Raw genomic sequence first — 25,213 nt, 5'->3', positions numbered from 1 at the left:
CTGAGCTCGGGTCAGAGCGGCCCGGTCGAAAGTGCAACGATTCCGCTGTTCCTGACAATTTAGGCGCCTCGTCCTGTGCCAGTAGAGCCAGGACAGCAGTAATCGTGGTCTTTTTCGCACATCAAAGGTTTCAAGGAAGGAACAAAGGCGATTGATGCTCGTTTAATAAAAAGGCAACAACGGTCTCCCAGCCTACCTGTAGGTATGCGTCACGCTCGCTCGGCAGATGACAAGTCAATTAAAGAGAAGAGTTTTCTGCAGGCTGTCGTCAAACTTGCCTCCTCTGGTAACAAAGCTCAGCATTGATTGTTAATCAGCTGATGGGCCAGCACCGTCTGCCGGGCGTTCCGCTCCGTGATGTATAGCCGCGATCGATTTTTGATATGAGAGCCGCGCCTGCAGAGTGCTGAGGCAATCCCCCGTGTTTCAACGCTTCCTTAGCTGCATCCGTCTACCGGCCCCGTGGCAACCATTACACTAGTGTCAGACACGACATTTAGGTTCCATAAAGCATGCAGTTAAACAGCACGATCATGTTTTTGTACGTAGGGTTCAAGAGCAAAGGTTTATAGGCCTCAAACGGGCAATTATCTAAGTGGGAACAAGCAAATTGGAAGTAAACGTGTAAGTCGGCTGCGAGTTTTCTGTGATTTCACGCAGCAAATGTCACGTTAGAACTACAGACAAAAGAGGAAATGCAGGATCCAATGCGACTTTTAGAGATATACTAAAGTAACAGGAAACTAACACACCTGCACACACATATTGTGAATAGCAATGCTTTCAGGCCTGCAGACTCACTTATCCACTTATGAATCCATGAGAACAACAATAAGCTACAATTACATAATGGCATGTAGTGAAAGAATTCCCCTGACCCCTCTCCAACCTTGTAAAGCATATAATTCAGATGTCAAACATGTTTTTATAGTTAATATGTGTCTCTCAGCGTCTCTCACTCTCCATCTATTCAGATCCGATGGGAGAAGAACATCACATTAGGAGAACCTCCGGGGTTCCTCCACTCATGGTGGTGGTGAGTGTTATTCTGTTATAGTTCACCGCATCGCTGACAGCATTAAAATTAAAAAAATACACAACTAATTTAGATTTATTTGAAGGATTTTCCTGTAAGCTTTATTTGATTGGCTTGCTAATTGTAACAAGCATCGTTAGCGCCTGTCGTTTGGCATCATTCGTCTCTCCGCCTGCTTCTTTCTGAATGTTTTAGCGTTTTCTGGGACCTGTACTGTGCAGCTCCAGAGAGAAGAGACACATGTGAACACTCCAGTGAGGCCAAGGCCTTCCACGACTACGTGAGTCTGCTCTGACGGGATCCTCTGGCCCCGATTATATGCTGCTAACTTTGAGCGGGGATGCTATATCACAATATATAGGGAAAACCTGAATAGATACAATTTTAAAGAGCTGAAGAGGCCTTTTCCATCCACCCATCCATCCATCCATCCATCCATCCATCCATCCATCCATCCATCCACCCACACATCCATCCATCCACCCATCCATCCATCCACCCATCCATCCATCCATCCATCCATCCATCCACCCATCCATCCATCCATCCATCCACCCATCCATCCATCCACCCATCCATCCATCCATCCACCCATCCATCCATCCACCCATCCATCCATCCATCCATCCATCCATCCACCCATCCATCCATCCACCAATCCATCCATCCATCCACCCACCCATCCATCCACCCACCCACACATCCATCCATCCATCCATCCATCCATCCATCCATCCACCCATCCATCCATCCACCAATCCATCCATCCATCCACCCACCCACCCATCCATCCATCCATCCACCCACACATCCATCCATCCATCCATCCATCCATCTCTTAGGTTGAGCTGTTTGTTATGGTGTTATGGTGATGGTGAATAATGGTGAATAGCAACAGGACAAGATGTTTGGGTGATGTTAATATCCCACCGACTCCTCGCTCATACTGCTGTCTAACTTTTCCAGTGTGTATGGATTGTACTTAGTCTTCACTTTACTGTGAATATACATTGCTATTTTAGGGAGGTTGATGTTGGGCACATTGCAGGGATATTTTTAATGATATGATGATAATAATACTAATGTGTTGATGGTGATTATGTCAGCTGTTCAAGCTTTGTACCAGAGCATGACCATAAACACACAGACATGCACACACACACACACACACACACACACACACACACACACACACACACACATCCATTAACCAGAATACAAGGAAGTAAGCAGCTTCAGAGCTCTTCAATATTTGTTGGTGACTAACCAAGAGAAACTGGAGCTCTTCTCTTGGGAGAGTGTGTGTGTATGTGTGTGTGTGTGTGTGTGTGTGTGCCTGCACTCATTATGTTGTTGTTTTCCCCCTGTAGCCTCAAGTCTGACTCATCAGATTTGTCCGTTCTGTGGTTTATTGAGATGTATTGTTGGAAGTGTACAGGTCAGGGGTTTCTGCCTACCCAAGCATGATCGACCCTCCTCTTCTCTCCAGACCCCCCCCAGTCCTGTCCCATCGCGTGTGTGGGCCAGCAGTTCTGCGTGTATGGGGGAGGCGCACGTGGGGGCTCTCTTCTTTTATTTCCTAGGAGCTGGTGTGTGTGCATACACAGGTGGTGGTGCTGATGGCGCCGACGCTGATCGGGGTGATGAATAGGCGCTCCCAAGGACGAGGCTCGTACCCGTGATGATGTCATCCTGGCTCAGAGGGAAGGAGCTGGAGGGCGGCATGACCTCAGCCCAGCCAGCCAGACAGGCAGGCAGACAGACAGACAGACAGACAGACAGACAGACAGACATACAGACAGACAGACAGAATATGCAGGAGAGTCGCAGAAAGCCAGGAAACGAATGCTGATTCACAACAGAAGGAGCCAAAACAGACAAAACAGTTATTAAACCTTAATCACCCGAAACCAAACATGTTTATCGTGATTCAGTCTAATGACGTCTTTATTGGAATCACTGGAGTTCAGGAATCGTTTGGACCCGCAATTTTTTTTTTTTCATTTCTACATTTCCTGCAGGGATGTAATCAGAGGATGATAATTAGCCTAATTGTGATTAGACCAAGGTCACTTTCAATCAACTTGATCACGACTGCGCTGTTCCTCTCCATCCAATCAGAGGTGGAGCTGCCACTCAATTAAAACGAAACGCCCTCGGCCGCCGTCGCCAGAGGTGACACGTCTCCGTTCGATGCTGACGCCTCTCTTTCATTCTCCTGACTTTTTCAACCAGTGGAGAGCTTAATCAGACATTTTGATGCTAATTATTTTCAGATGTGTAATTAGTGAAAGAAGCCCTCATTAATGCTGGAGTGCTATAGGTGGTCGTTCATATCATCTTCAGCTCTCTTCTGATAATTGATGAGCTGGTGAAAAAGGCCCCGGCATGATTTGCATGATTAAATCGCAGTGGGTTCGACTGGATCTGATTCAGAAAGCTTCTGTTAAATGTGTGTCTTTGGGGGGATTTGCCTGTTGTGCGCCGTACATGCTGCTCCTCTGGACACACTCTGCTGGGCGAGGATGCTCCTCCATGACATCAGTGGTCCACTAATCAAATGGTGAAAGGAAAAGAAAGAAATGAGTGATGTGCAGAGTGGAGAGAGAGAGGCGATGTTATTGATTTCCCTCCACTGTCTGGGCTTTTCAGGCATCAGAAAGGCCGTTTACAGATCTCTTAAGTGCTTTGTAAATTGCGTTCTTCATACTAGATGAGCAGTTTCCATTTGCAACGGCACATGATGTCATAAAAACAAGTTATTTTAAATCCTTACTGATCTGGGAAAAGTCTCAACGTAAACAAAAGCCAGTCACTTAGTTTATCACTATAAATTTATGTCTTACAATCTTTATTTACCAAGCTGTTTTAGCAAACCAAAATAATTGCAGGTTTGATATAGTATGATTGTTGATTATTAATCAGTGAAAATAGATTTTTTAAATGTTTTTTACACTAACAGTAGCGTTTTCCCCATAATTATTATGTAGTTTCTCTGAAAATATGAGCAAATTAAGTCAGTTCGGCCCAATTAAGAGTTGTCAATACCGAATTTAGCACAATTTTGTAGCATTTAACTTTGTATTTGTAGCATTTCGATGAGCAGAATAACTGTTCCGGCAGATTGTAAGAACAGAATCATCTTGGCTTTATAAAAGCTCATTTTTAAGAAACAGTGGGGGAGTTTAGAAGGGTCGTGTCGATTTCCAGAGATTATCAGTGTCCAGCAGTTGTACTGGCTTTGCTGTGCAGCCTTCAGATAAGATGTGCTTATTAACTGATGCTCTACTCTTGGTTGGTTGGTTGGTTGGTTGGTTGCATGAGAACAACAAATTATTTATGAAAGGTTGCTGTAAATAGACATGTGTAAATATACCATAATCACTTCAATTCAATTAAGCAGAGGATCAAAAAGTCGACAAGTTGTTATTTTTGCAAGGATGCTGAAGATTAAATGTTCAAACTTTCACAGGGAAAAAAAAAGCAAAGCTGCCTTATTTCTCTGATGTGCTTAAGACCCCCATCACATTTATCTGGGGGGACTTTAATGGCTGTTCATAAAATCTAGTTTTCCTACATGGAAAAATAGTAAAAGTGCAATAAAATTGGTTTTTATTGCACTCTGTAGCCCTTCTGTACCAAACCAAATTAGCTCAAATGAACAAAGATGTTGGAACTACTGGAAAGCCAGTATTTTACAGGTGGTAGCGCCAGTATTTAAATCACTGAGGGTCCCATATCGGGAGCATCTCTGTGGGAGATGGCAGTCTCACAGCTCTTAAAGGGGAAGATCAAGAGGCTGCGCCAAGAGCAACCCCCTTTGATAAAAAAAAAAAAGCTCCATCTCACATGGCTGGATCATAGCATTCATAGCTCTCACTCATGTATGGGAGTGTATTTACACTGCTCAATTTAGCAGCAGCACACCTATAGTCCTCATTGTCCTCATTGTACACAGGCAGCAACTCCCAACACATTAAAGAATGAAGCTTGGTGCAATAGTTCATTACATGCTGTAGCCCTAACTGTACTTTTTATATAACCTTGGCTGGAACAGCTGCTCCTCCAGAACTGTGAGAGTGCTGCCCGTTGTTTCAGTTGTGTGATCAGATCCGGCGATGAGTGCAGACTGTAAGCACATAGTTTATGTAAGGTTTTCACCTTATAATGTTTTATGTGTTCTCTCACAATATCACCAGTTTTAATTAAGTTATGTCCACTGGAGAGAGTTGCTAAATAAACATGCGTCTTTGATTGACCTGTAATAGCTACAATATGCCACAATTTAAACAAAATCTTCATGTTCTCCATGTTCTTCATGTTCTCCACCCAGTTAATCCTACTGTTTTAGTTCCAGTTTTGTTTGGTGAATGCTCAAATGGGAGGAAGGCCTGGAATCATTTCAAATTGTTGCCCTTCACATAAACGAGTCATCTTTGCATTAATATTCCACCCTATTATTCACCCTTCCAACGTATTTTTCCATATTTTCTTCATTTGCCTTGTCGTCTTATCAAACGGTATCAGTGGTTTGAAGCATTCTGTGTAGTTTATGATGATTTATCAGTAATCATACAAGCCTGGGATCACATTTCAGCCCAACGCTGAAGCCATTCCAGACTGCTTATATCCTGACAAACAAGCTGTTTTACAAACTGTTTTCTAATCTGATTAGAGAGGAGTGTACACAAACATGAAAATGAGCATCATGTGGATGCATGTACGAAAAATAATAAAGAGGATGAGGGGAAAAATATCAGAGCCTCGTTTCTCAGCACAGCGGGAAACAAGCTGATTCTAACCAGTTGAGAACCAATGGGGGCTGGGGAGACCCCTAGTCTGTTTCCAGGGAAACTGAGCCCTTTCTCTTCCTCCTCCTCCTCCTCCTCCTACCCTCTCTCCCCATCTCCGTCGTTCTCTTTTCTGTCTGTATATCTGTCTGTATTGTCTCCTTTCTCGATCTCTCTGTCTCCCTGCTTCTATCCCCCTCGTTTCTCTCTCTCTCTCTCTCTCTCTCTGTCCCATGTTATTTCTCGGATGTGTTTCGGAGGAGGGAGATGTGGAGGTGACTCACTGTAACATTATTGCCATGGCAATAAAGAGTGAGACGAGTGTAGAGAGAGAGACTGAGAGGGGAGGAAGAACACACCAACGTCCGAAGGTCGGAATGGTTGTTGTGATTTCCAGCAGTCGGAAAGCGACGTGAGGCTATTTTCACTGTGGAACACTGACTGTAGTGGGGAACGGCCCCTGCTTTAGATATGGAACGCACGAGGAAGTCGCTTCCCTCCGCCTGTTTCTGCCACCTTCATCTTCATCTCCCCGTTTCGCGTCAGCGACCCTGTTCTTCTTTTTCTTCACCTCCTCCAGTTCATCTTCTTCCTTCCTCTTTTGCCGGCCTATGATACAGTCGGCCCTCAGGTCTCTAAGGAGTGTGTTTTCCACTGTCACTTTATGCTGACTCGTGTCACGCGCATGTTTGAACACGCCGAGGTGGCGCGTTAATGCACTGCTGACATATGCTCTCACTCCCGATGAGGAGAGGTTAACTGTGGCGGCAGGAGGTCAAGACGATGACAGAATAAGAACAAGCTGAACCGCAGCTGTTGGACAGTTGCAGTTGTTTTCATTGACTGTCGGTTTAATAGACCCAGTCGTGAGTCCATGCCGACTGTCCACAGGATGATAAGGTCAAGGGATGTGTAGAGAGTTAAGCTTTCTCAGCGACGTTTGGTGCCTCTCGGCTCACTAACGCGTAATATATAAACACATGTTGTACGAATGCTGTACAAAATGCTTAAAATCAGGGAAAAAATACGTATGACGTGCATCCTGAGTCACTTATAAAGAATGATGACTTGGCCATGAAATGTGAACAGTGCCACTAAAGGTCCAACATCTAATTCCCTTAACGATTCCAGATTATTTTGTTCTGGTTCTTACCGGGATTTTCTAAAGAGTTTTAGGAAGCACACCGTGGAAGAGACACACATCCAGGTTGCTGCTATCTGCCCGTGTTTACATGCAACAGCCAAACCAGTGGATGAGGTGCAAACGATGCAGAGGAAGAGTAAGAACTTTATATGCCGACGTGCTCAGAGGAGCATGTTTGACCCCAACTAATCTCTGTGGAGTTTCTGCTGTTGTGTCTCCTTATCTGCTGCTTCCTCTTGTGTCTCGCCTTGTGACCTGAAGGACAGCAGAATAGAACACAGCTACGTCTCACGCCGCTGACGGACAGATGAGAGCTTTCATTCGGTCTGAGGGATCAGAAAAACGGAATTTCACCAGAATCCTAAATTTGCATCGAAGGCAGACGCCATTCTCCTCTCCGTCTGCAGACCTTGACTTTTAAATCTTCACATTCTGCCTGTCTACCCTTTCCTCTCCTCGCCTCTGTGTTCAATCTCTGTTATCGCTCCCAGTGTCGTTAAACCAAGCGAGATAGTGGCTGGAGAAGTGCGGCTCCCCAGCACCAGAGTGACTATCATTTTCAGCTCTGTGTGTGTATCTGACAGTGCATCAGAGCACGGCTCCATCTCACATATTATACAGCTCTGCAGCCTCAGAGCTGTTTACATGGGCCAATAATAACACCCAGTGATACAAGGAGCAGACCCAGTACTGATAAAGTTTGAAAATATGTAGAAGAATGAAGGGGAACCGGAGACATCGGGCTGGTTTATGTCTGTTCTTTGTGTTTTATTTAATAAAACCTGCTCGGTGAGCGGGCGTTGTGGTTTTAAATGGATGCGTTTATTATCAAATGTGCAATTTGCATTTAATATTTTTACAGATTTTTATACATTTGAAGGTTGGCAACCATTTCCTGGAGCAGATACTCACTGAATGGATGATATACGTATATGGATGTGAATACTGATAGGAAGATTCAGACTCAACAAGTGTGCAAACGAGAAAGTGTAGTCGGGACTGAAGTGGTTTGACTCTCAGATGGGAACATCCCAGATATGGAGGACAGCCGCAGGAGCCTCAGGATCCTTCAGGCAAATACAAACTGCGAGGAGGTCACAAATGGGTCGGCCACAGCCAAAAGCCCCAAAGAGATGGTCTGGAGAAGTCACCTGCATGGAAAGAACAAGGTCCCTGCAATAAAAACCTACACTGTGCCAGTCTGGTACCCTACTGGTCCCAGATATAGAGACAAAAAAGCTCCAAACAGTACGTGAGGGGTCCACTCCTACTGCAGCACCCTGAGGCTCGACACCGAGGGACCACAGGGGAGGGCGACGAACAGGGAACATCAGGGCTGCTGTCCAGGATGAAACCACGATCAATACGCACGTCAGAAACACGGCCGCGGTGATGCGTTGCTAAGTAAATACCTTGGGCAGCACAAACCTGCCCTGGAAGAACAGCTGGAAGCATCACGTCATGGATAAACCCCGGCATTGCACCCGTCACCGCCAATTTGAGGAAGTGTCCAACATCAGCCAGAAAAGGCTGAAGTGAAAGACGGCACAGAGGAGCCATAGAGGATCTACCTCAACAGCAAAGATATTTGTCAAATAAATGGCAATCATTTGTGCCTACATGAAATCACAATGGCATCCAAAAATATGCTGTTCTTAGGTTAAAGTCTTTTAAACCATCACAGTATCAGTGGTCTGTGAATTAAATATATAGTGAAAGATAATTGAGCACTTTAACCTTCATCTCGCAAAATAGAACGGATTCTCCTTAGATTTGCTTAAAGCTAGTTAAAGACGCTCGACTGTATATTGGTGCACTTATTATTACCCAGACATCGGCTAAGCTGGAACCCAGCTGTGTGTGTCTTATTTACATTATAGTTAAACCAGTTCATACATAAAATGCGATTAGTTCACTTCCCTGCATGAAGGAAGCGGGCTAATATCACTTTATGAGACACAATGTCTCCAAAAACTCAGGATGGAGAATGAAGTTCTCTTTCTCTTCCACTGCTGCTGAGCCCTTTTCTGTCATTTGTCAATGTAATTAAATCCCCAAAGCTGATCTGTTCACCCCATTTGCTGCTCACCAGCAGCTGCAGAAATAGAGATGCAGCGATCGATCCATTAGGTAGATAAGGTTAGATACAACTTTGTCCCTTGGGGAAGATTTGAGAGAAGACCGGTGAGACGCTGACACATGTACAGTCAGGCTGCGATTGGAGTCTCCATTTTCATCCCTTTAAGGGCACATTTATCTATTGTACCCCCTGTCAGCGCGTCCATAAAAGGACACAAATGATCTAATTTATTACTTTTTGTTCTGAGAAAGGTGACTAATGATAAGTCAGTCAAGTCTGTGAAGGATCATTTCAAGAGCTCCTAAAACAGTGTCACAAAAAAGTTTTCTGATTATATAGCCACAAAAGATTCCATGACAATCCAATGAGAATGCATGTTCCCTTTTTGATTGGCGTCAATGTGAGAGAGAGACAGAGAAGAAGAGAGAGAGAGAGCACGGACAACCATTTGAGATTCCACTCACGGATCTGTGTGTGTCTGTCTGTGAAGTATTGGATGAAAATGACTCCATTACATGCTCATTGGTGGTGGTGATGGGGGGGTCAGCAAACATATACAGAGATGTGAGAGGTGTCTCATTAAGTCTGCCTGTCTTCTGCTGGGACTCACGATATTGTGTGGAGAGAGTCTGCTCAGTCCGGAATCATGTTTGGATGTTTCTGGGAAGTTTTCCGACTCTTTGGCATGCCGTACACCTCGAGGGGATCGTCCGTCCTGTCACTGCTGCACCGGCCGTAACCGAGCCGGCGCTGTTCCTCTTTTGTGTGCGTTGTGTTGTGTTGTGTGCATCTTCCACCGCCGCCTTCTTCAGGAGGCTGACGCGTTGAATAATTGATGGGACAAATGAGTTTGCTCCGGGATGCCGATGTTCATCTGGGAGCATGCAGGTGACGTTCCTCCGCCTCAGGTTTCACCGCAACTAACAAAACACCCAAACTAACATTTTAGTTTAGGAGCATTTACCTTCTCTAGTTCATGTTTCATTATCCTTTTTTCTCAGCCAGAGGCCTGTGTTTTTATATTTGAATGCCTATTAATTGAGCCTTAAAATAAGATCAAAAAGCTATTTTCACAGTGACTGTAACAAAATACTGGTAGAAAGTCAGTAGGATTGTGTGACCAATTATTTGTTATTAACAGTTAATATGATAAACTGAAGCCAAATGAGTTTCACAATTAGGAATTTATATAATTTGTGGATTCATCCTGATGGAAGTGGTTCTGTCCCAATGCTGACCTCTTCAGTTTAGGGATGAAAATCTCCCTAATCTGATTTAGGTTTGTTGTTTTCATGCCATCTAACACAATCAGCTGTTTTTTGTCTGCACATTCAGGATGGTGCTTGTTTTAGGGTAGAAATGTGTCCTGCTGGGTTCTCTTTTTCTTTCTTTTTGCTGTATTTAAAGAATACTGCTCTGTCAGCAGGTCAGGTAGATTTTTCCTCCCTCCTGCATGCACAAACAAACATTACGTGCACCCCCCTACACACAGACACACACTGAGACACACACACACCCACATGCACTTCTCATAATCTCTGCTTTGTCCTCTTTTCTCCTCTCTGCTTCCCTCCCTCTTTCTGATGCGTGAAAGCAAACTCAGCAGACCTCAAGGATGCCAGCGCGTAAAGGCATTCTGGGTAATCCGTGGCGCACCAAAGCAGGGGGAAAGAAACCGGGAAGTCGTACATATGACACAAACTGGAAAAAGTCTGCATGCTGCTCAATGCAACGAGGATTAGGAGATGAGAAGGATAGGGAGGGAGGACGAGGGAATGGTGAGCGTGGTGAGGTGGGGCGGAGGAGGACGCAGGAGTGTCGTCGGTCTGCTTTTATCTGGGCTCTGATTAAACCTGGCTCTGACCTAAAATTCAGCTGCTGGAAACTTCAGAGACCAGATTTCTCTGGAGCTCCTCACACCCAGCCGGTGCTTTGAGAGAGGAACCGAGATCAGAGAGGGAGAAAATAGAGTACATGTGGACAGACAGGAAACGCTGGCTCATGGATACGGACACGATTCGTCCCGCGACGTGCGCTGACCGGCACACATGCCTAATGACCCGGCAGGCAGAGGTCGATGCCTGACGGCATCTGCAGGGTGGCTGGAACTGCAATACCCCAGGGGGCAGAACCGGGCTTAAACGTACCGCCGCTGCCTTTCTGGAAAAATCACAAAAACAAACAAGCAAGGTATAAAAATACAGCAGCGCCAACGTGGTCGGCCGACGGATACAGGAAGTGTCTCAATGAGGGAGAGGGAGGGGCGAGACATGGGGAAAGACCCTCAGTCGCTGCTTTTGTTTGGCTCAGCTGCGTCATGTGGATTTTAAAAGAGCAACGTAAATCTTCAAAAATACTCAAAGTGTGGGTTTTATTTGGATCCACTTCCCCTTTCAAGGGATGTATTGATCGAGGAGTGGGGCTGTTGTCTCGTGATGTTTATTATTTAGAAAGCCAACGAACTGAGTAAACCCGCATGTGTCAGCATGATCTGGCCAAAGACCTAACACTGGAGCAAACAAGGGGGGGGCATTTTCTGGATCATAATGGGGCAGAACAATGATGCAGTCATTAGCACAATCACCTCATACCAAGAAGATGGATGGATGGATGGATGGATGGGTGGATGGATGATGGTGGATGGATGGATGGATGGGTGGATGGATGATGGTGGATGGATGGATGGATGGTTGGATGGATGGATGGATGATGGTGGATGGATGGATGGATGGATGGATGGATGGATGGATGGATGGATGGATGGGCCACTCATATGCTCCACTTTTACTGTCTTCCCTTCAGCATTTGGTTTCGGTCACACTTATAAACTTGTGTGCATGTTATCCAACGTTTACATCTTAAATTATTACATTTATAATATTTCAGAGTGCCGCAGCAGCCCCCAGCCCCGTCCTTGGGAATCTTCCCCCAGGAGAGGGGATGCCAGTTGGTCCGGTCCCTCCAGGATTTTTCCAGGTATGGAGTAGATGCAGGATATAAGATAATGTAAACTCAGATATAAGTCAAGCTTCCCCCTGCCCTTTAGTCCTTCCCCTGAAGCCTTTAACTGTTTCCTTCAAAAGGCAATGAGGAGAAATCTCTCTCACAGAAGAATAGCCTGATGCTTCAGGCCTGATGTCTGATGTACATCGATTAACCGTCATTATCAGTCAAACTCAGACGCCCTCACTGACACACAGATCAATAGTCTCCAAAAGGCATTTCACAGCTTTCATTTGAAAAAAAACATCCAATGCTAACAGTAAAATAGATCCGTTCCATTTTGCTACAGATGTCCTTTGTAGACATGGAAGATCAGTTTAAGAAGATAAAAAACTCAAGATCAAAAAAGACGCGTTAATGCTACTGTTGAATATAGAAACACAGAGTAACTTTTTTGTGAATGGCTGAATATTTGTAATGCAGTAATGAAACAAAGTTTTCATTTCATCTCATTTTCATTTATTTAATCGTTTCTATACAGTCTATTTTTTCTCTCTGGTATCCAGAACACAAACAGAGGTAAAAACAACAGGAAGTTTAAAAAGAAAAAAAGGCCCGAGCAAAGCCAGTGGACCATTGCTCTCTGGTGGCACATTCTTGTATTGCGAATTCTCTGACCCCCCCCCAGGGGCATCTGATGAGCAGGAGGAGAGAAAGCTGTGGTGGGAAAAAGTAACCGGAAAAACTGCTCCCTGTGCTAAAAGGGCAGCAGACATCCGCTGCTAAAGTCTGCACATTCGCTGACACCCGTCAACAAATCCAGTTCAAATGTCTGACTTCTGCTTCTGCCGTCATGGGAATATTAGAAAATGAGCTCACACCAGGGTTCAAGTGGATTATCATACAGTTTCCTTAAATGAAATAGATTTTAGTCAACCTGTAGACAAAAAATGAAGATGACATGTTTCCATTTGATTTTCTAGCCATTCATGTCACCTCGATACCCTGGAGGGCCAAGGCCACCCCTCCGATTACCGAATCAGGTAAGATCCACACTGACACCTACAGGCGGCTGACGGAACTGCTGCCTGTAAAACTGGCCAGCGCCTGCGTGAGACGGGACAATAATGTGGATGGTGGTTCCTCTCCTCTCTGCAGGGACTTGGAGGAGTTCCAGGAAGCCAGCCTATGTTACCCAGCGGGATTGACCCAACAAGACAGCAAGGTCTGCCCTCACATAATCAGACGTTTATCCAATCCAAGCTCGCCATCACCGCCATATTATGGATAAAACTAACCAGCTATGACCAACTCCCAACTTCGTGACAAATATTTAGTTGGCTTTAGTTGTTTCTAAAGTTATTTGTAATTTTTTTTTATCAATGTCATTAAGGAGTGGACAAAGTCTTTGTTGAGTGTTGAAATTGCTCACTGTCCTACCAAAAACTAAACAGTGAATATAATCACTTCACTTCAATATCGGCGTTCCAAAAAACAAATCTGCGCGTTTTGCTCCTCGTCCGTGTTTTCAGGCCATCCAAACATGGGAGGACCAATGCAGCGCATGACTCCTCCCAGAGGCATGGTACCACTGGGACCACAGGTAACTGAGCCAGTGTGTGTGTGTGTGTGTGTGTGTGTGTGTGTGTGTGTGTGTGTGTACACAGTACAGGCCAAAGGTTTTGATTTGATACAACTTCTCATTCAGTGCATTTTCCAGACTGACTGACGCAGCCCCTCGTTTCTCTTTACTTTGCTGATTAGTTCTCACCACACTATGAATTCAAACAGTTGTCGAATAGTGTGACAACCTGACTTCTGCACACCACCACTGATGTCCCAACCCCATTGATAAGGCAAGAAGCGCCACTAAGTAACCCTGACGAGGCCCACCTGGGAAGTGAAAAGCATCCCAGGTGTAATTCCACATGTCTCCATTCATAGTTTTGATGCCTTCAGTGAGAATCTACAATGTAAATAGTCCTGAAAATATAGAAAATGCATTGAATGAGAAGGTGTGTCCAAATGGCCTATACTGTATACACACACATACAGTATACAGTATATATATATATATATATATTTTTTATTTTATTTTTTTATTCCATATAATTAATTCAAGCTGTTTCTGTTTTTTCATGATTTTAATCTGTTTTTAGAGTTATGGGGGTGGAATGAGACCACCACTAAATGCCCTGGTTGGACCTGGGATGCCTGGAATGAACACGTGAGTGAGATATCGACACAGCGTTCTGTTCACATGTAGAAGTTCACGGCCTATTCTTGTTTGTCAGAGGTCCACTAGCCGACCTCCATTTGTCCATTTGTGCTCCATTTTGTAGTCTTTTTTTGTGTTGGCACTTGTTGGCATCACTTATCCTGGGCAACAGGTGCGCCTGTTCTTGCTGAATCAAATGATCTGGAAACAAAAATAAACTGTGTGTGTGTGTGTGTGTGTGTGTGTGTGTGTGTGTGTGTGTGTTCCAGGGGGCCAGGTGGGGGTAGGCCTTGGCCAAATCCTCCAAACTCCAACTCGGTAGGTGTTTTTGAAGGGCAGCCAACTGAACATGCCGGTTGTTCCGACTCTGTCATGATTGTGCTTGTGTTTTTCCTGCAGACCCCTTATTCTTCTGCATCTCCTGGGAGTTATGTGGTGAGTACGGTCGCTGCTCTCCGTTGTGCAGACTGTTGTGAAAGGAGTGAATGAACATTATTTAAAGCAAAACTGTGATCTCAGGGGCCTCCGGGAGGTGGGGGGCCCCCTGGAACCCCCATCATGCCCAGTCCTGCAGGTAAGCTGCGTTTGTAGTAACACATCCAGTTCACGTCGGTGCTTTGTGATCCTCACTATCATCTCCGATGTGCTCCCATCAGATTCAACTAACTCTGGAGACAACATGTACACCATGATAAACACGGTACCTCCAGGCGGAAGTCGACCAAATGTGAGACACTTTATCCGTTTGTGCATCATGTGTGTGTGCGTGTGTGTGTGTGGGTGTGTCAGTGTGTGTAATAGCTCCCACCCTGCTCTTCCACTTTGTGCCTACCCTTCAGTTTCCTATGGGTGCGGGAGGTGACGGTCCATTAGGAGGAATGGCTGGAATGGAGCCCCATCACATCAATGGATCATTAGGTACAGTGCCCAGGATACAACCTTACTGCATTTGATCACAATTCTCTTTATTAATTCATCAAAAAGGCACATTATTTTACAAGTGTTCTGTATCTCAGGGTCAGGCGACATGGATAGCCTCCCCAAGGTAAGGAAAATCTGCTACATTAGCATTTGCAGCTCTGTTTTGTTAGTTGACTTTGGCACCTTCCTCCCCCCAGAACTCACCTGGTAACCTAAGTATGAACAACCAGCCTGGGACTCCCAGAGAGGATGGCGAGATGGGGGGAAACTTTCTAAACCCTTTTCAGAGTGAAAGTGTAAGTCAGATCTCCAACGTTCCCCTCGCTCGTGGCACATGTGGCTGCGTCTGTTCTCACCGGCGCTCCCGTCTCTCTCCGTGTCTCCGCAGTATTCCCCGAACATGACGATGAGCGTTTGAAGGCCCCCCACAGCACCTTTGCAAAGTCGCTCCGTAAAATGGGGGGCAGGTCACTGGAAACGCAGAGGGACAGGATGTGATGTCATTTAAGCCAGTGACTCTTCGCCCAACACCACCGCCTGCTGAGTCGGTACATTTGCCCCTCCATCTTTGTACTACTGCGCCCACCCCACGCCCCTCCCCTCCGTCACGACTGTCCGCGCCTCTTCTGTCCAGTTCCTTCTCCCATCTTAAATGGCGTTTCACCAGTTCTTCCTCAACAACATCGAGACTGTACAAAGGACCCAAAGTGAAACGATCTCTAAGGAGAACTGTATAGTTGCATACAGCGTGTATGAAACTGTGAAACTGACGTACACAAGTCACAGACAAATGTCTCACCGCACCAAAAAATACCCCCCCCCCCATAAAAAGGCCAAATTCCTGTTAAAATAGTCGAGGGTTTGATTATGTAGCCACCCTTTCTGAACGAAATTTAAAGCGGATGGTCGGGAGGATCAGCTTTTGCCTTTTCTCGGAAGGGTTCTGCCGTTTACAGCAGGAGAATCAAACATCACAGCGAAATTTCACCAAACCAGCCGTTTCATACCGTCACTGGCGCTCATTTCAGCTCGCTTGTTTTCGGCCGCCTTCAAAGTCAAACAGGCGCAACGTGAAAGTTCAGTTTCGCTTCACTTCCCGCCCAGAAAATCACACATTTGAAAACTTATTAGATATTCATTGGTTCAGATTCAAAGGTCCAGTCTGGAGGATTTAGGAGCGTCCAGCAGCGGGGACCAAGTTGTCCTCTACAGCCTTTTCTAAATTTGTCCCTTCTGGGCTGTTGTAGAAGCACACAACCTTGCTGACTTTATCGAAGATCATCTGCTCCCTGTGCTGACATTAAGGAATTATTTGAGGTATCTAAAACACCTTAACTGCTTCTTGCCTTTAGTGCAAGATTACAGAACTTAAGTTGGACTGTAGCAAGTTTTTTTACACAAGTAACAATTACAGGAAGAGCATGAATGCTAAAAGACAATGCAACAACAGGAACCATGTATACTCATTGACCTTCAGCTAATGATTAGTCATCAGAAAGGAATTGTGGTGAAATGATGTGTTACACAGCTCTGCAAAAGTTAGTTTTGTTTCAAATCTCTCCAGCGCAGTGCAAAGTTCCCCGTCTATAAATGAAGGAAGAAGCCCTGCCCAAGGTTTTCTGTATCTTACAGTATTTGTGCAAACAGTGGGATACAGAGCGTTGATACTCCTAATCAATGAGAGGGTCACTGCGCCCAGGGTCAAATGTTTTTTTATTCCTTTGAGCGTGTGCGTGTTGAGCAATCCCACGACTTTCAGCCTTTACCCAAAGGCTCTATTTGTTTACATCCCTGGTAATGAAAAAGACATAATTGTGTTATTATTTTGTGTTAAAAATGTCAGTTTTGCCACTCATACTCGAGCGATGCCCCGGGAAAACTGTGACCTCAGCATGAGCTGGAAAGGTGGTTGCTTCAGAACGCTCGATCAATTTCTCCAGTCGTCCTCACTGCCCCACATGTGTTACCATCATGTACAAAAGGGGGGATATATCTGAAAAAAATCCTCATTTCTACTCCCTGACTGCAAAGTGTACAGCCCACAAATGTAGCTCCTCTGTCTCGTATGTGTATTTGATATAATGATTATGATTATGATTATGATTATTATTATTGTTATTATTTAAGGAATATTTTAAAGAGAGTTATTGTAAAAGGGAGGAAGGGTCTGAATTCGTACTATCACAACACGATACTTTGACCTTTTCCGTTGAAGCCATACGTTGGATTTCTCTATTGGATCATGTTTTGAGTTTTTGTGGCCGTATGTGGGACTCCATTCGTGCCGTATTCATTTTCTCTTTTTTATTCTTGTATTATGTTTTTGTAAATACACAGAGAAGAGGTTCATGGGTTTTGAATATGCTAGCATAAAGCTTCTCTTCCCTTAGTCAAAGTGTGAGCTCTTTGTGTGCGTGCGTGTGCGTGCGTGTGTGTGTGTGTGTGTGTGTGTGGTGACGGTAAAGACAAAGACTGGCTTTGCTGGATTCCAGTGTTCTTGCATCCTCATGGCTACCGACGCTCTTTGGTTTACAAAAACTGGGCTTGTGACCAGAGGGTTGCCAGGGTAATCCCAGAATCACCAAACAAATGTGGGCGTCTGAATACGATGTTTTCATCTTCATCCTAAATCTTAGCAAGGAAAAGCCATTTGCTTTATCCTGGGATGCACAGCCGTAGGTTTTAACACTGAAATAAGCCCTTATCGGTGCAGATAATTACGGGATAATGAGGTGGAGGGTTAGAAAAACAAGACATGACTCAACAAGTGACCATTGGTTTAGTTTGTGGAGCGAAGTCAACCATGCAGAAAAACAAGCAGGCATGAAACTGATAAAATTTGACCTGTGCAGGAACCAAACTTACACAATCCCAGGCAGATAGAATAGCCCGCCCACCTGCCATCTGCCCTTCAATCTGCCCCATCTCCTATATTTATGTCAGCCCCTCCATTGACACAGTACATCTGCAGGGCTGAGGTCTCAGACTGTTCCCATTCTCTCCCACTGTCTGCTCCTGGTTGTGCTCCTCATCATGTCTGTCCAGTTTTGTCTGGCTCTGCTGGCCCTCTGCTCTCTGGCTGCTGCGTCTGATCCAGACTGCAAAGAACTGCTCAAACCTCAGGAGAACCGCACACAGGTACAGCTGGCAACGTTCTCTGGAAACTCTGTCTCCTAATGTCTATATTGTACATCCCTGAATCTTCGTTGTATATCCGTGTGCAGGTTCTTGGAAAATGGATACTCCACGCTACTGTTTCAGAGTCAAATGAGGTGGGGGAAAAGGTCAAAGTTATCAAAAGCTCCTGGATTGAAATCTCAGATGTGCCCGGCCAGGAAGCGCTGTCTCTCCGCTGGGCAGATAGATTGTAATGTTTTAAAGTCCACGTTCTTCTAAAAGCAACCAAAAAGCAACAGTTTCTCAGCCTCTTGTTTATTTTTTATATCTCTTTTTCCTTACAAGGAGTGGTGAAAAATGTGAGTACGGGTCTGTTAATCACACCTTCTCACCAAACATAACCCATGTGAAATGTAAGTAAATGATGTTACTTAACACTTCATATTCTTGATCAAGCGTGATGCCATTAATGCACTAACACAACCTCCCACGTGTCAGATGACTACAACTCAACCAGTTATGAAGCCGCCGGCATGTACCTGGACACCTGCCCTGACTGTGTGGTCTGGGAAGATACGCTAACTGAAAACCAAAAAGGAAGAACCTTGTACATTTTAAGTGAGCTCACGCCTCCTTTAATAATAATAAAAAAAAAGTTTATCCTCAGCCTTTTGGGCTGCACCTCTTTAATTGTGCTTAAATTCCGCAGCCAAGACGGGGTCGCTGGAAGCTCCCCATATGGAAAGGTTCAAGAAACAGGCGGCGTGTTTAAACCTCAAAAGTGAAATGTACTTTCCGGAAACCACAGGTAAGGCGCTGCTGTGTCTCTCTGGCATCGCCGCGGCACGCGTGAGGGGGTCACGACATGTAACTTTTCTGCTTTTCTTTCAGACCTGTGCCCAGATGAAGAGGGAAAACAATGAAGAAAATAAGGAAAACACTCCTGAGACCTGCGGATGAAAGATTTTTGCAGTGCTTGTGTCCACCTTTCACTGATATGATGAAGAATATCTTTTAACTGTGGTGTCCAAACAACCCTTGATCCTCTTTACCTGTCATGTGAGTGAAGATAAAACCTGTCCTCCTAATAAAGATCAATAAAGCTTTTATTGATTCTATGGGATTTTGAATCATTCCTCAACGCCAACGGAGTTGACGAGTGCCCACATCGCGTCTAAACTGCGCCATTTCTCGAGTCCCGCCGCACGGCCTCATTGAAAGAAGCGTCCACTTTATTTGACCCTCTGCACGAAACCAAATCACAAATATCGCCACGAACAAATCGTCCTTTCACAGGAAGCAAATAAAATATGTTATGTCACTGCAGGTTTTGTCACCATTGCCTTTTTAAAGGAAAAAAACCATGTTCTTTGTGACCGAACAGTGCCGAGTGTTTGTGTGAATGTGTGCAGGGATCTATTCAGACGCTGCCAGCTGGCTCTTATATAACAGGATAAATGGGACAGTGTCTCTTTCTGACCGGACGTGAAAAGGCCGGCTGTGTTTCGCACAGTCGTGCAGTGAGAGAGCCTTTCGGGAAAAACGGCTGAAAACAGGTTGAAACCTGGCTCCCGTATGCTAGGGTGGGGGTCGTCTTGATTTGAGTCGCCGCTCATTTTCCCGACGTTACAAAGTTACTCCGCGGATTATTGTGTTCTCGAACCAGTGTGTGTGTTGAATACGTGACAGTAATACACATGACTGGTGGTCTGAGTGTTGCAGGTCGTGATGAGATCTTGGGGAATGCATCATGATGGGTCCCCACAAAAGGGACTCAGATGTGTGTGAGTGAGAGAAAAGAGAGAGAGAGAGTGTGTGAGATCAAACAACACCTCCCCTGGTCTCTCTGGGAGAGCTGCGCCCGACAGGATCCCCCACATTAGTGTTGATCCCAGGCTGCCTGCTGTCCGGAACCATGGCTGCAAAGGTTGTCGTCGCCCTGCTGGCCCTCGCCTCTCTGTGTGCAGCGTCTGATCTGAACTGTAAAGAGCTGGTGAAACCTCTGGTGCTGGACAGCCACAGTCCTGTGAGTACGACTGTTTGCTGCACCAACACAGGTAGGTAGGTAGGCGGGTGGGTAACACAGCTGTGTGGATGTTTTCCTCCCTCCGCACCAGATTTACGGGAGGTGGGTGCTCCACGCTGGGTCGTGGGACAAGCCCGGCCTGAAGAGTGACCTGGTGTCGGTGAACAGCGCTTGGCTGGAACTGTCGGCTTCATCAGACAATGGATTCATCAACCTGTACTGGGCCGATCGTCTGTACGGTCACACACCGCTGAGCTCTTGTTGTCACGGTTCCTATTCTCTCCTGTACTGATGATCTCTGTCCTGGTCTCACAGGAAAGACAAATGTCTCCAGGGATTAGCCAATGCCACCGTCTCAGGAATGACCACTCATACTACATGTATGTATTCTCTATGTTCTGGGCTACATCAAGCCTACTTCTTTATTTAGATGTTTAATTGTTGAATATTTAAAATCTGCTAATAAAAATTGATTGGAGTGTCTTTTATTTTACAGTCAATATAAATGGTCACACTTCTTATCATGATGGAAAATACTATGAGACGTGCTCCGACTGCCTCCTGTCTGAAGACACCACCCTCCTCCCTGACGGCAAGTCCAAGGGACGATACCTTTTCCTCTACAGTAAGCCCTTTTGTCTCTATCCTGCAGTAAAATAACAGTTTCTTTTCACTCCACAATTCTCTGTTTGGTCTTTCAAAGCACGCACCGGCCTGCTGGAGCCGTCCCAGTTCGAGACATTCAAGAAGCAGGCGGAGTGTCTGGATTTCCCTCCGCACTATCACTTCGGGAGCACAGGTGAGCCGCTGCTTCAGATCTCCGGCCTCGTCCGGTCTCCTTCACTGACGCTGCTCTCGCTGGTCAGACCTGTGTCCAGATGCCAGACAAACGGCTGCAGAGAAGATGGAGAAGGATGAAGCCAAACATCCAGCTGCGAACTGAGCCCGTGCGCAGCCGGCGTGCACAGTTAAACCTCCACTAAATAACCTTGTCGTCTGTTTGTGCGCTGACATTGGGTGTCTCATGTAGGTAGTTTGGTCTTGTTGCTGTTTAACTTTACAGGATTTACTGCAAAAAAAAGTGAAATCTCAATAGAAGACCTGGTTTTAGGGACGGTAATACCTTAATTAAAAAGAAGATCATATATTTACATATATTTTAACATTTTGTAAATAATTACATGTGACCCTGTTTGCATGAAGTCAATAAAACAGTTCAATCCTCTCGACGGCGAGTTTGAGAACGTTGTTTTTCAAACACAGCTTTTTCGTCCACGATGACCAATTTCACCTCGCTTCCCAAATGCAGCCTGTTGCCGGGCGACGCCACTGCAGGGGCGAAAACAAAAGCCCAGTCTTGTAACATTCACCATGACCTTGGCTCTGCTGAAGGAGAGACCGTTGAAATGTCTCTGGAGAGTGGTGGATCTTTGCCTGCATTCTTCCTGGCAGGACATTCAGTCCTGGACAAAAGGAACATGCACAGTCATCAACAGTGCATGGACGGACCTGCTCCTCCCCCTTGAACAAAACTTCAATCAGAGGTAGATGTGTTTCTGCTGCAGCTTCAGCGGCTTCATTAGCAGTGCCGGCGTCTCTGCCTCCTCGTCCTCGACTGTCTCTCGTGACACCCATGGCTCCGTCGGTGATCGTCCCTCTCTTGGCTCTGGTTTCCATCTGTGCAGCGGCTGCACCAAACTGTGAAGATATAATCAAGCCCTTTCTGGATCTCAACCTGGTAAGACGTGCTCCTGTGGAGTCCTGATGAGGATTGGACACCATTTGCTCGCCAGACTGCTGAATTTTTGCACCTTTATGTGAAGGTTTTTGGGAAATGGGTGTATGTGATGGGAGCAGGTGACCCTTTGGCATACCACAAAGCACTGGAGGCGACCAAAAGCTCCTGGGTGGAGCTGTCTCCGACCTCCGATGTTAACACTGTGACGTTACGTTTTGGAGATTACATGTTGTGAGTGTGGTGATCACATTAAATGATGCTGGACACAATAATGAGCTGTATAACTGTATCAACGACACTAAAACAGCAATGTTTCTCAGTAATCGGTGTGCTCTGGGTGAGGTGAATGCAACAATCTCTGGGACTACAGCCACATTCCGAAGTAAGTGTGCACTCAGACAAGGTATTTAAGCCATAGCACAGATGAGGACACCACTCCGTGTCGTTGACACTTTTATAACTGTGCGCCAAAGAATATCTATCAGACCACACAGGACACCTGCTGCAGACCTGCTCCGACTGCCTGCTGTGGACAGAATCCCTTCGAAATGGGGACTTCACTGGTAGATTCGTGCTGCAGTTCAGTAAGTGTTGCCCACCGCAGCCTTGGTCAGAGCTTCAGCCAGCATTTATTTATTCAAATCCCCCCCCCCCAGCGAGGAATGGAACAATCAATTCAGAACAGGTTGAAGTCTTCAAGAACCAAATCGCGTGCCTGAACTTCCCAGAGGACTTCCACAGTTACGACGGCACCACAGGTCAGTGGACGTGCAGCTTCCACAGGGTGGAGGTGTCGTACAGCGGTTCCATCATTCAATATGGGACAGGGGGGAGTTTAATGTGCAGGAACTCGATGCGGGGCTTTCCAGTTGCTTTATTCCGGTTTCTCTTTGTTTTCATCTTTCCAGAGCTGTGCCCTGACAGCAAAGCCAGCGCAGAGTGAGCAGCAGAGGAGGGTTTATGTCACAACCTGTTGCCTTTGTTCACAAATATCAACAGTTATGATTTGACTAATGAATGCTAACATGTCCATTATGTTACACAGTATTTACTCCCTAATAACAGCTTATATACCACATTGTAAACCAGCAGTGATTTCCGGATTAAAATGTTCTTCGATTTACACTCAGTGCTTGGTGACTCTTCCATCACTGTGGTTCTTGAAGTGAACAGGAGCCTAAACAGAAACGTGAGGAGACGAGCCCATTTCTGCTACAGCGGGTCAGCGCTCATTACCAGTCAGGCACCGAGTCCCTCGGAGGACTCTGGATGTCCGTGTGCTTCAGTCATCCCTCTATATCTGACTCGACCTGGTGCTTTCTGTCCACCTGCTGGTTCTTGTACCATCGCCGCTCTTTGTTCGCACCAGCCCCCGACACCTGAGCAGCGCCAGCACCTGCCTCTGGCACTGAGATGAACCAAAGTAATAGACCAGCGGGTCCAGGCAGCAGCTGACGGTTCCAAGACACAGGGAGAGCAGGTACGCCTGGTAGGAACTGTCAGTGGAATCTTGGTCCAGCTGAATGTAGTGGATCATGAGGATGACATTGGTGGGGGTGAAGCAGACCACAAACACCACCAGCACCAGCGCCGTCATAATTATAGCTCGGCTCTTTTTGGAGCGGGTGTCCACGTTGGTGGCGGCCAGAGCCTGGATGATGCGCACATAGAAGACCACAGTGAAGACAAGAGGGATGAAGAAGAAGACAGTTGAGTAGATGGGGAAAAAGTAAACGTGGAGAACTTGCAGGATTTCTTGATCCTGCACGTCGTGGCAGGTGGTGATGTTCAGGTCCGACAAATACAGCGTCTGCTCGGTGATCAGGAGAGGCAAGACTCCGAACAGGGCCAGCAGCCACATGGCGACGCAGACAGCCCAGGCCGTCTGCGGGCTGCGCCACGTCAGCGACCTAATGGGGTAAACCACAGCCAGGAAACGGTCTATGCTGATACACATGATGAGCAGGACGGAACAGTACATGTTGCAATAGAAGGCTGCTGTGACAACTCTGCACAGGAAGGAGCCAAAGATCCAGTTGTTGCCATTGAAATTGTAGAAGATCTTGAAAGGAAGGAGGAGGCTGAACAGGAGGTCTGCGCAGGCCAAGTTTAACATGTAAATGACGGCGGGTTTCCTGGGACGAATGCGACAGCCGAACAATAGCGTGGCTGTAAGGTTCAGAGGCAGGCTGAGGATGAAGACCAGGGTATAAACAGTCGGGACAAATCTGGTCAGCAGGCGACCCTGGAGGAAAGCTTCAGTCTCCTTTGAGACAAAATGGCGTTTCCGAGAAGGAACGCCGGCCCCGTGGACTCCAGGTTTGCTCACCGGCTCCACCTCCAACCCTGAACCTGTGTCTCCATCATTGTTCAAACTGTCCAGGTCAAACAGGTCAATATAGTCTATAGGCTCATCAGTGACCATCACATAGTGGCTGGAGAACGTTCGCGGGTGGAGCACCGACCCTGTAAATACACAAACTGAAAGATGACATCCGGCCCTGGGAAGTCTACAGAAAATCCAAAAACCATTGTAAGGCTTGAACCAGCAGATCTTTTTTTTTTTTTTAAATAGTGTAGATGTTCATATGATGATCTGCAGCTTTTATTGCATATTCACTTTAATTCACACATTCATAAAATGCTTCATTACATACTTCTTGGTAGAAGGATGCATTAATACTGACTTAGCACATCTGTTTTCATCCACTTTTGTCTACAAGTACAATAAATCTGATTAAAGTACCAGACTTCAACTTCAAACCTGCAACTAAAACTGATGGAATAAATTCTACAGTATTACAGGTGTGGTCCTGCATGCAGGTGCATGGTCATTAAAGTGTTTAGCCACTCGACATTAACGCCAAGAGCACAAACGATGGTTTGCTCTGTCAAAGTCAGCAAGGTCGTCTTACCATTTGAGGGGATGAGCGCAGAGCTGTGGAGAGGAAACAGCACCAACGCCACCAGTGATGGGAGAATCATGACTCTACGGTGTCCTTCACAACGCTCGTCGGGGTGCGGAGAGCTGAAATGATCAATTAGCCAGCAGAGACACTGATGTGTTTGTCCCCCTTCCTCAAACTTATGATTCGAGTCGCAGTGGAGGCTCCGCCCCAGAGAACCTCTCCTCCCCCCTACTGACGAACCAAACCGTTACCTGAATCCGCAGCTCAGTAAAAATACCACGAAGGCAGATG

At 45.9% G+C, this 25,213-nt stretch overlaps 3 protein-coding genes and 1 long non-coding RNA gene across 6 annotated transcripts in view; 2 read left to right on the top strand and 2 right to left on the bottom strand.

Annotated features, from left to right (window-relative positions):
• ssbp2a (single stranded DNA binding protein 2a) overlaps window positions 1-17,527 on the top strand; it is a 36,646-nt gene extending 19,119 nt beyond the window's left edge. For all 3 annotated transcript variants that reach the window (XM_029830170.1, XM_029830171.1, XM_029830172.1), the window contains exons 3-17: window positions 975-1,036; window positions 1,232-1,316; window positions 11,937-12,026; window positions 12,977-13,036; window positions 13,152-13,218; window positions 13,526-13,596; window positions 14,153-14,220; window positions 14,481-14,529; window positions 14,611-14,646; window positions 14,731-14,785; window positions 14,868-14,938; window positions 15,051-15,129; window positions 15,228-15,256; window positions 15,330-15,428; window positions 15,521-17,527. In XM_029830170.1, coding sequence (XP_029686030.1) covers window positions 975-1,036; window positions 1,232-1,316; window positions 11,937-12,026; window positions 12,977-13,036; window positions 13,152-13,218; window positions 13,526-13,596; window positions 14,153-14,220; window positions 14,481-14,529; window positions 14,611-14,646; window positions 14,731-14,785; window positions 14,868-14,938; window positions 15,051-15,129; window positions 15,228-15,256; window positions 15,330-15,428; window positions 15,521-15,550 — 951 coding nt within the window. In that variant the 3' untranslated portion in view covers window positions 15,551-17,527. The remainder of the gene's footprint in view (window positions 1-974; window positions 1,037-1,231; window positions 1,317-11,936; window positions 12,027-12,976; window positions 13,037-13,151; window positions 13,219-13,525; window positions 13,597-14,152; window positions 14,221-14,480; window positions 14,530-14,610; window positions 14,647-14,730; window positions 14,786-14,867; window positions 14,939-15,050; window positions 15,130-15,227; window positions 15,257-15,329; window positions 15,429-15,520) is intronic.
• Window positions 17,528-20,048: 2,521 nt separating this feature from the next.
• Window positions 20,049-21,501, top strand: LOC101071302 (uncharacterized). Its single transcript, XM_003975038.3, has 6 exons — window positions 20,049-20,275; window positions 20,367-20,509; window positions 20,591-20,655; window positions 20,772-20,900; window positions 20,979-21,074; window positions 21,142-21,501. The coding sequence occupies exons 1-6, from the start codon at window positions 20,165-20,167 to the stop codon at window positions 21,216-21,218; spliced, it is 621 nt and encodes a 206-aa protein (XP_003975087.1). The 5' UTR covers window positions 20,049-20,164; the 3' UTR covers window positions 21,219-21,501.
• On the bottom strand, window positions 21,271-21,910 carry LOC115247668 (uncharacterized). The gene is made up of 2 exons (XR_003886764.1): window positions 21,785-21,910; window positions 21,271-21,604 (listed from the first exon to the last, which is right to left on the bottom strand). It is a non-coding gene; the product is annotated as an uncharacterized lncRNA (long non-coding RNA).
• Window positions 21,911-22,871: 961 nt separating this feature from the next.
• f2r (coagulation factor II (thrombin) receptor) lies at window positions 22,872-25,090 on the bottom strand. The gene is made up of 2 exons (XM_003975131.3): window positions 24,929-25,090; window positions 22,872-24,479 (listed from the first exon to the last, which is right to left on the bottom strand). Exons 1-2 carry the CDS (start codon window positions 24,996-24,998, stop codon window positions 23,308-23,310), a joined length of 1,242 nt encoding a protein of 413 aa, XP_003975180.2. The 5' UTR covers window positions 24,999-25,090; the 3' UTR covers window positions 22,872-23,307.
• Between the last annotated feature and the right edge of the window lie 123 nt (window positions 25,091-25,213).

The sequence above is a fragment of the Takifugu rubripes genome, chromosome 21 (genome assembly GCF_901000725.2).
Source record: "Takifugu rubripes chromosome 21, fTakRub1.2, whole genome shotgun sequence".
Classification (NCBI taxonomy): domain Eukaryota; kingdom Metazoa; phylum Chordata; class Actinopteri; order Tetraodontiformes; family Tetraodontidae; genus Takifugu; species Takifugu rubripes.
The sequence above is the reverse complement of the archived record's forward strand: the minus strand, read 5'-3'. Positions and strand labels throughout refer to the sequence as shown.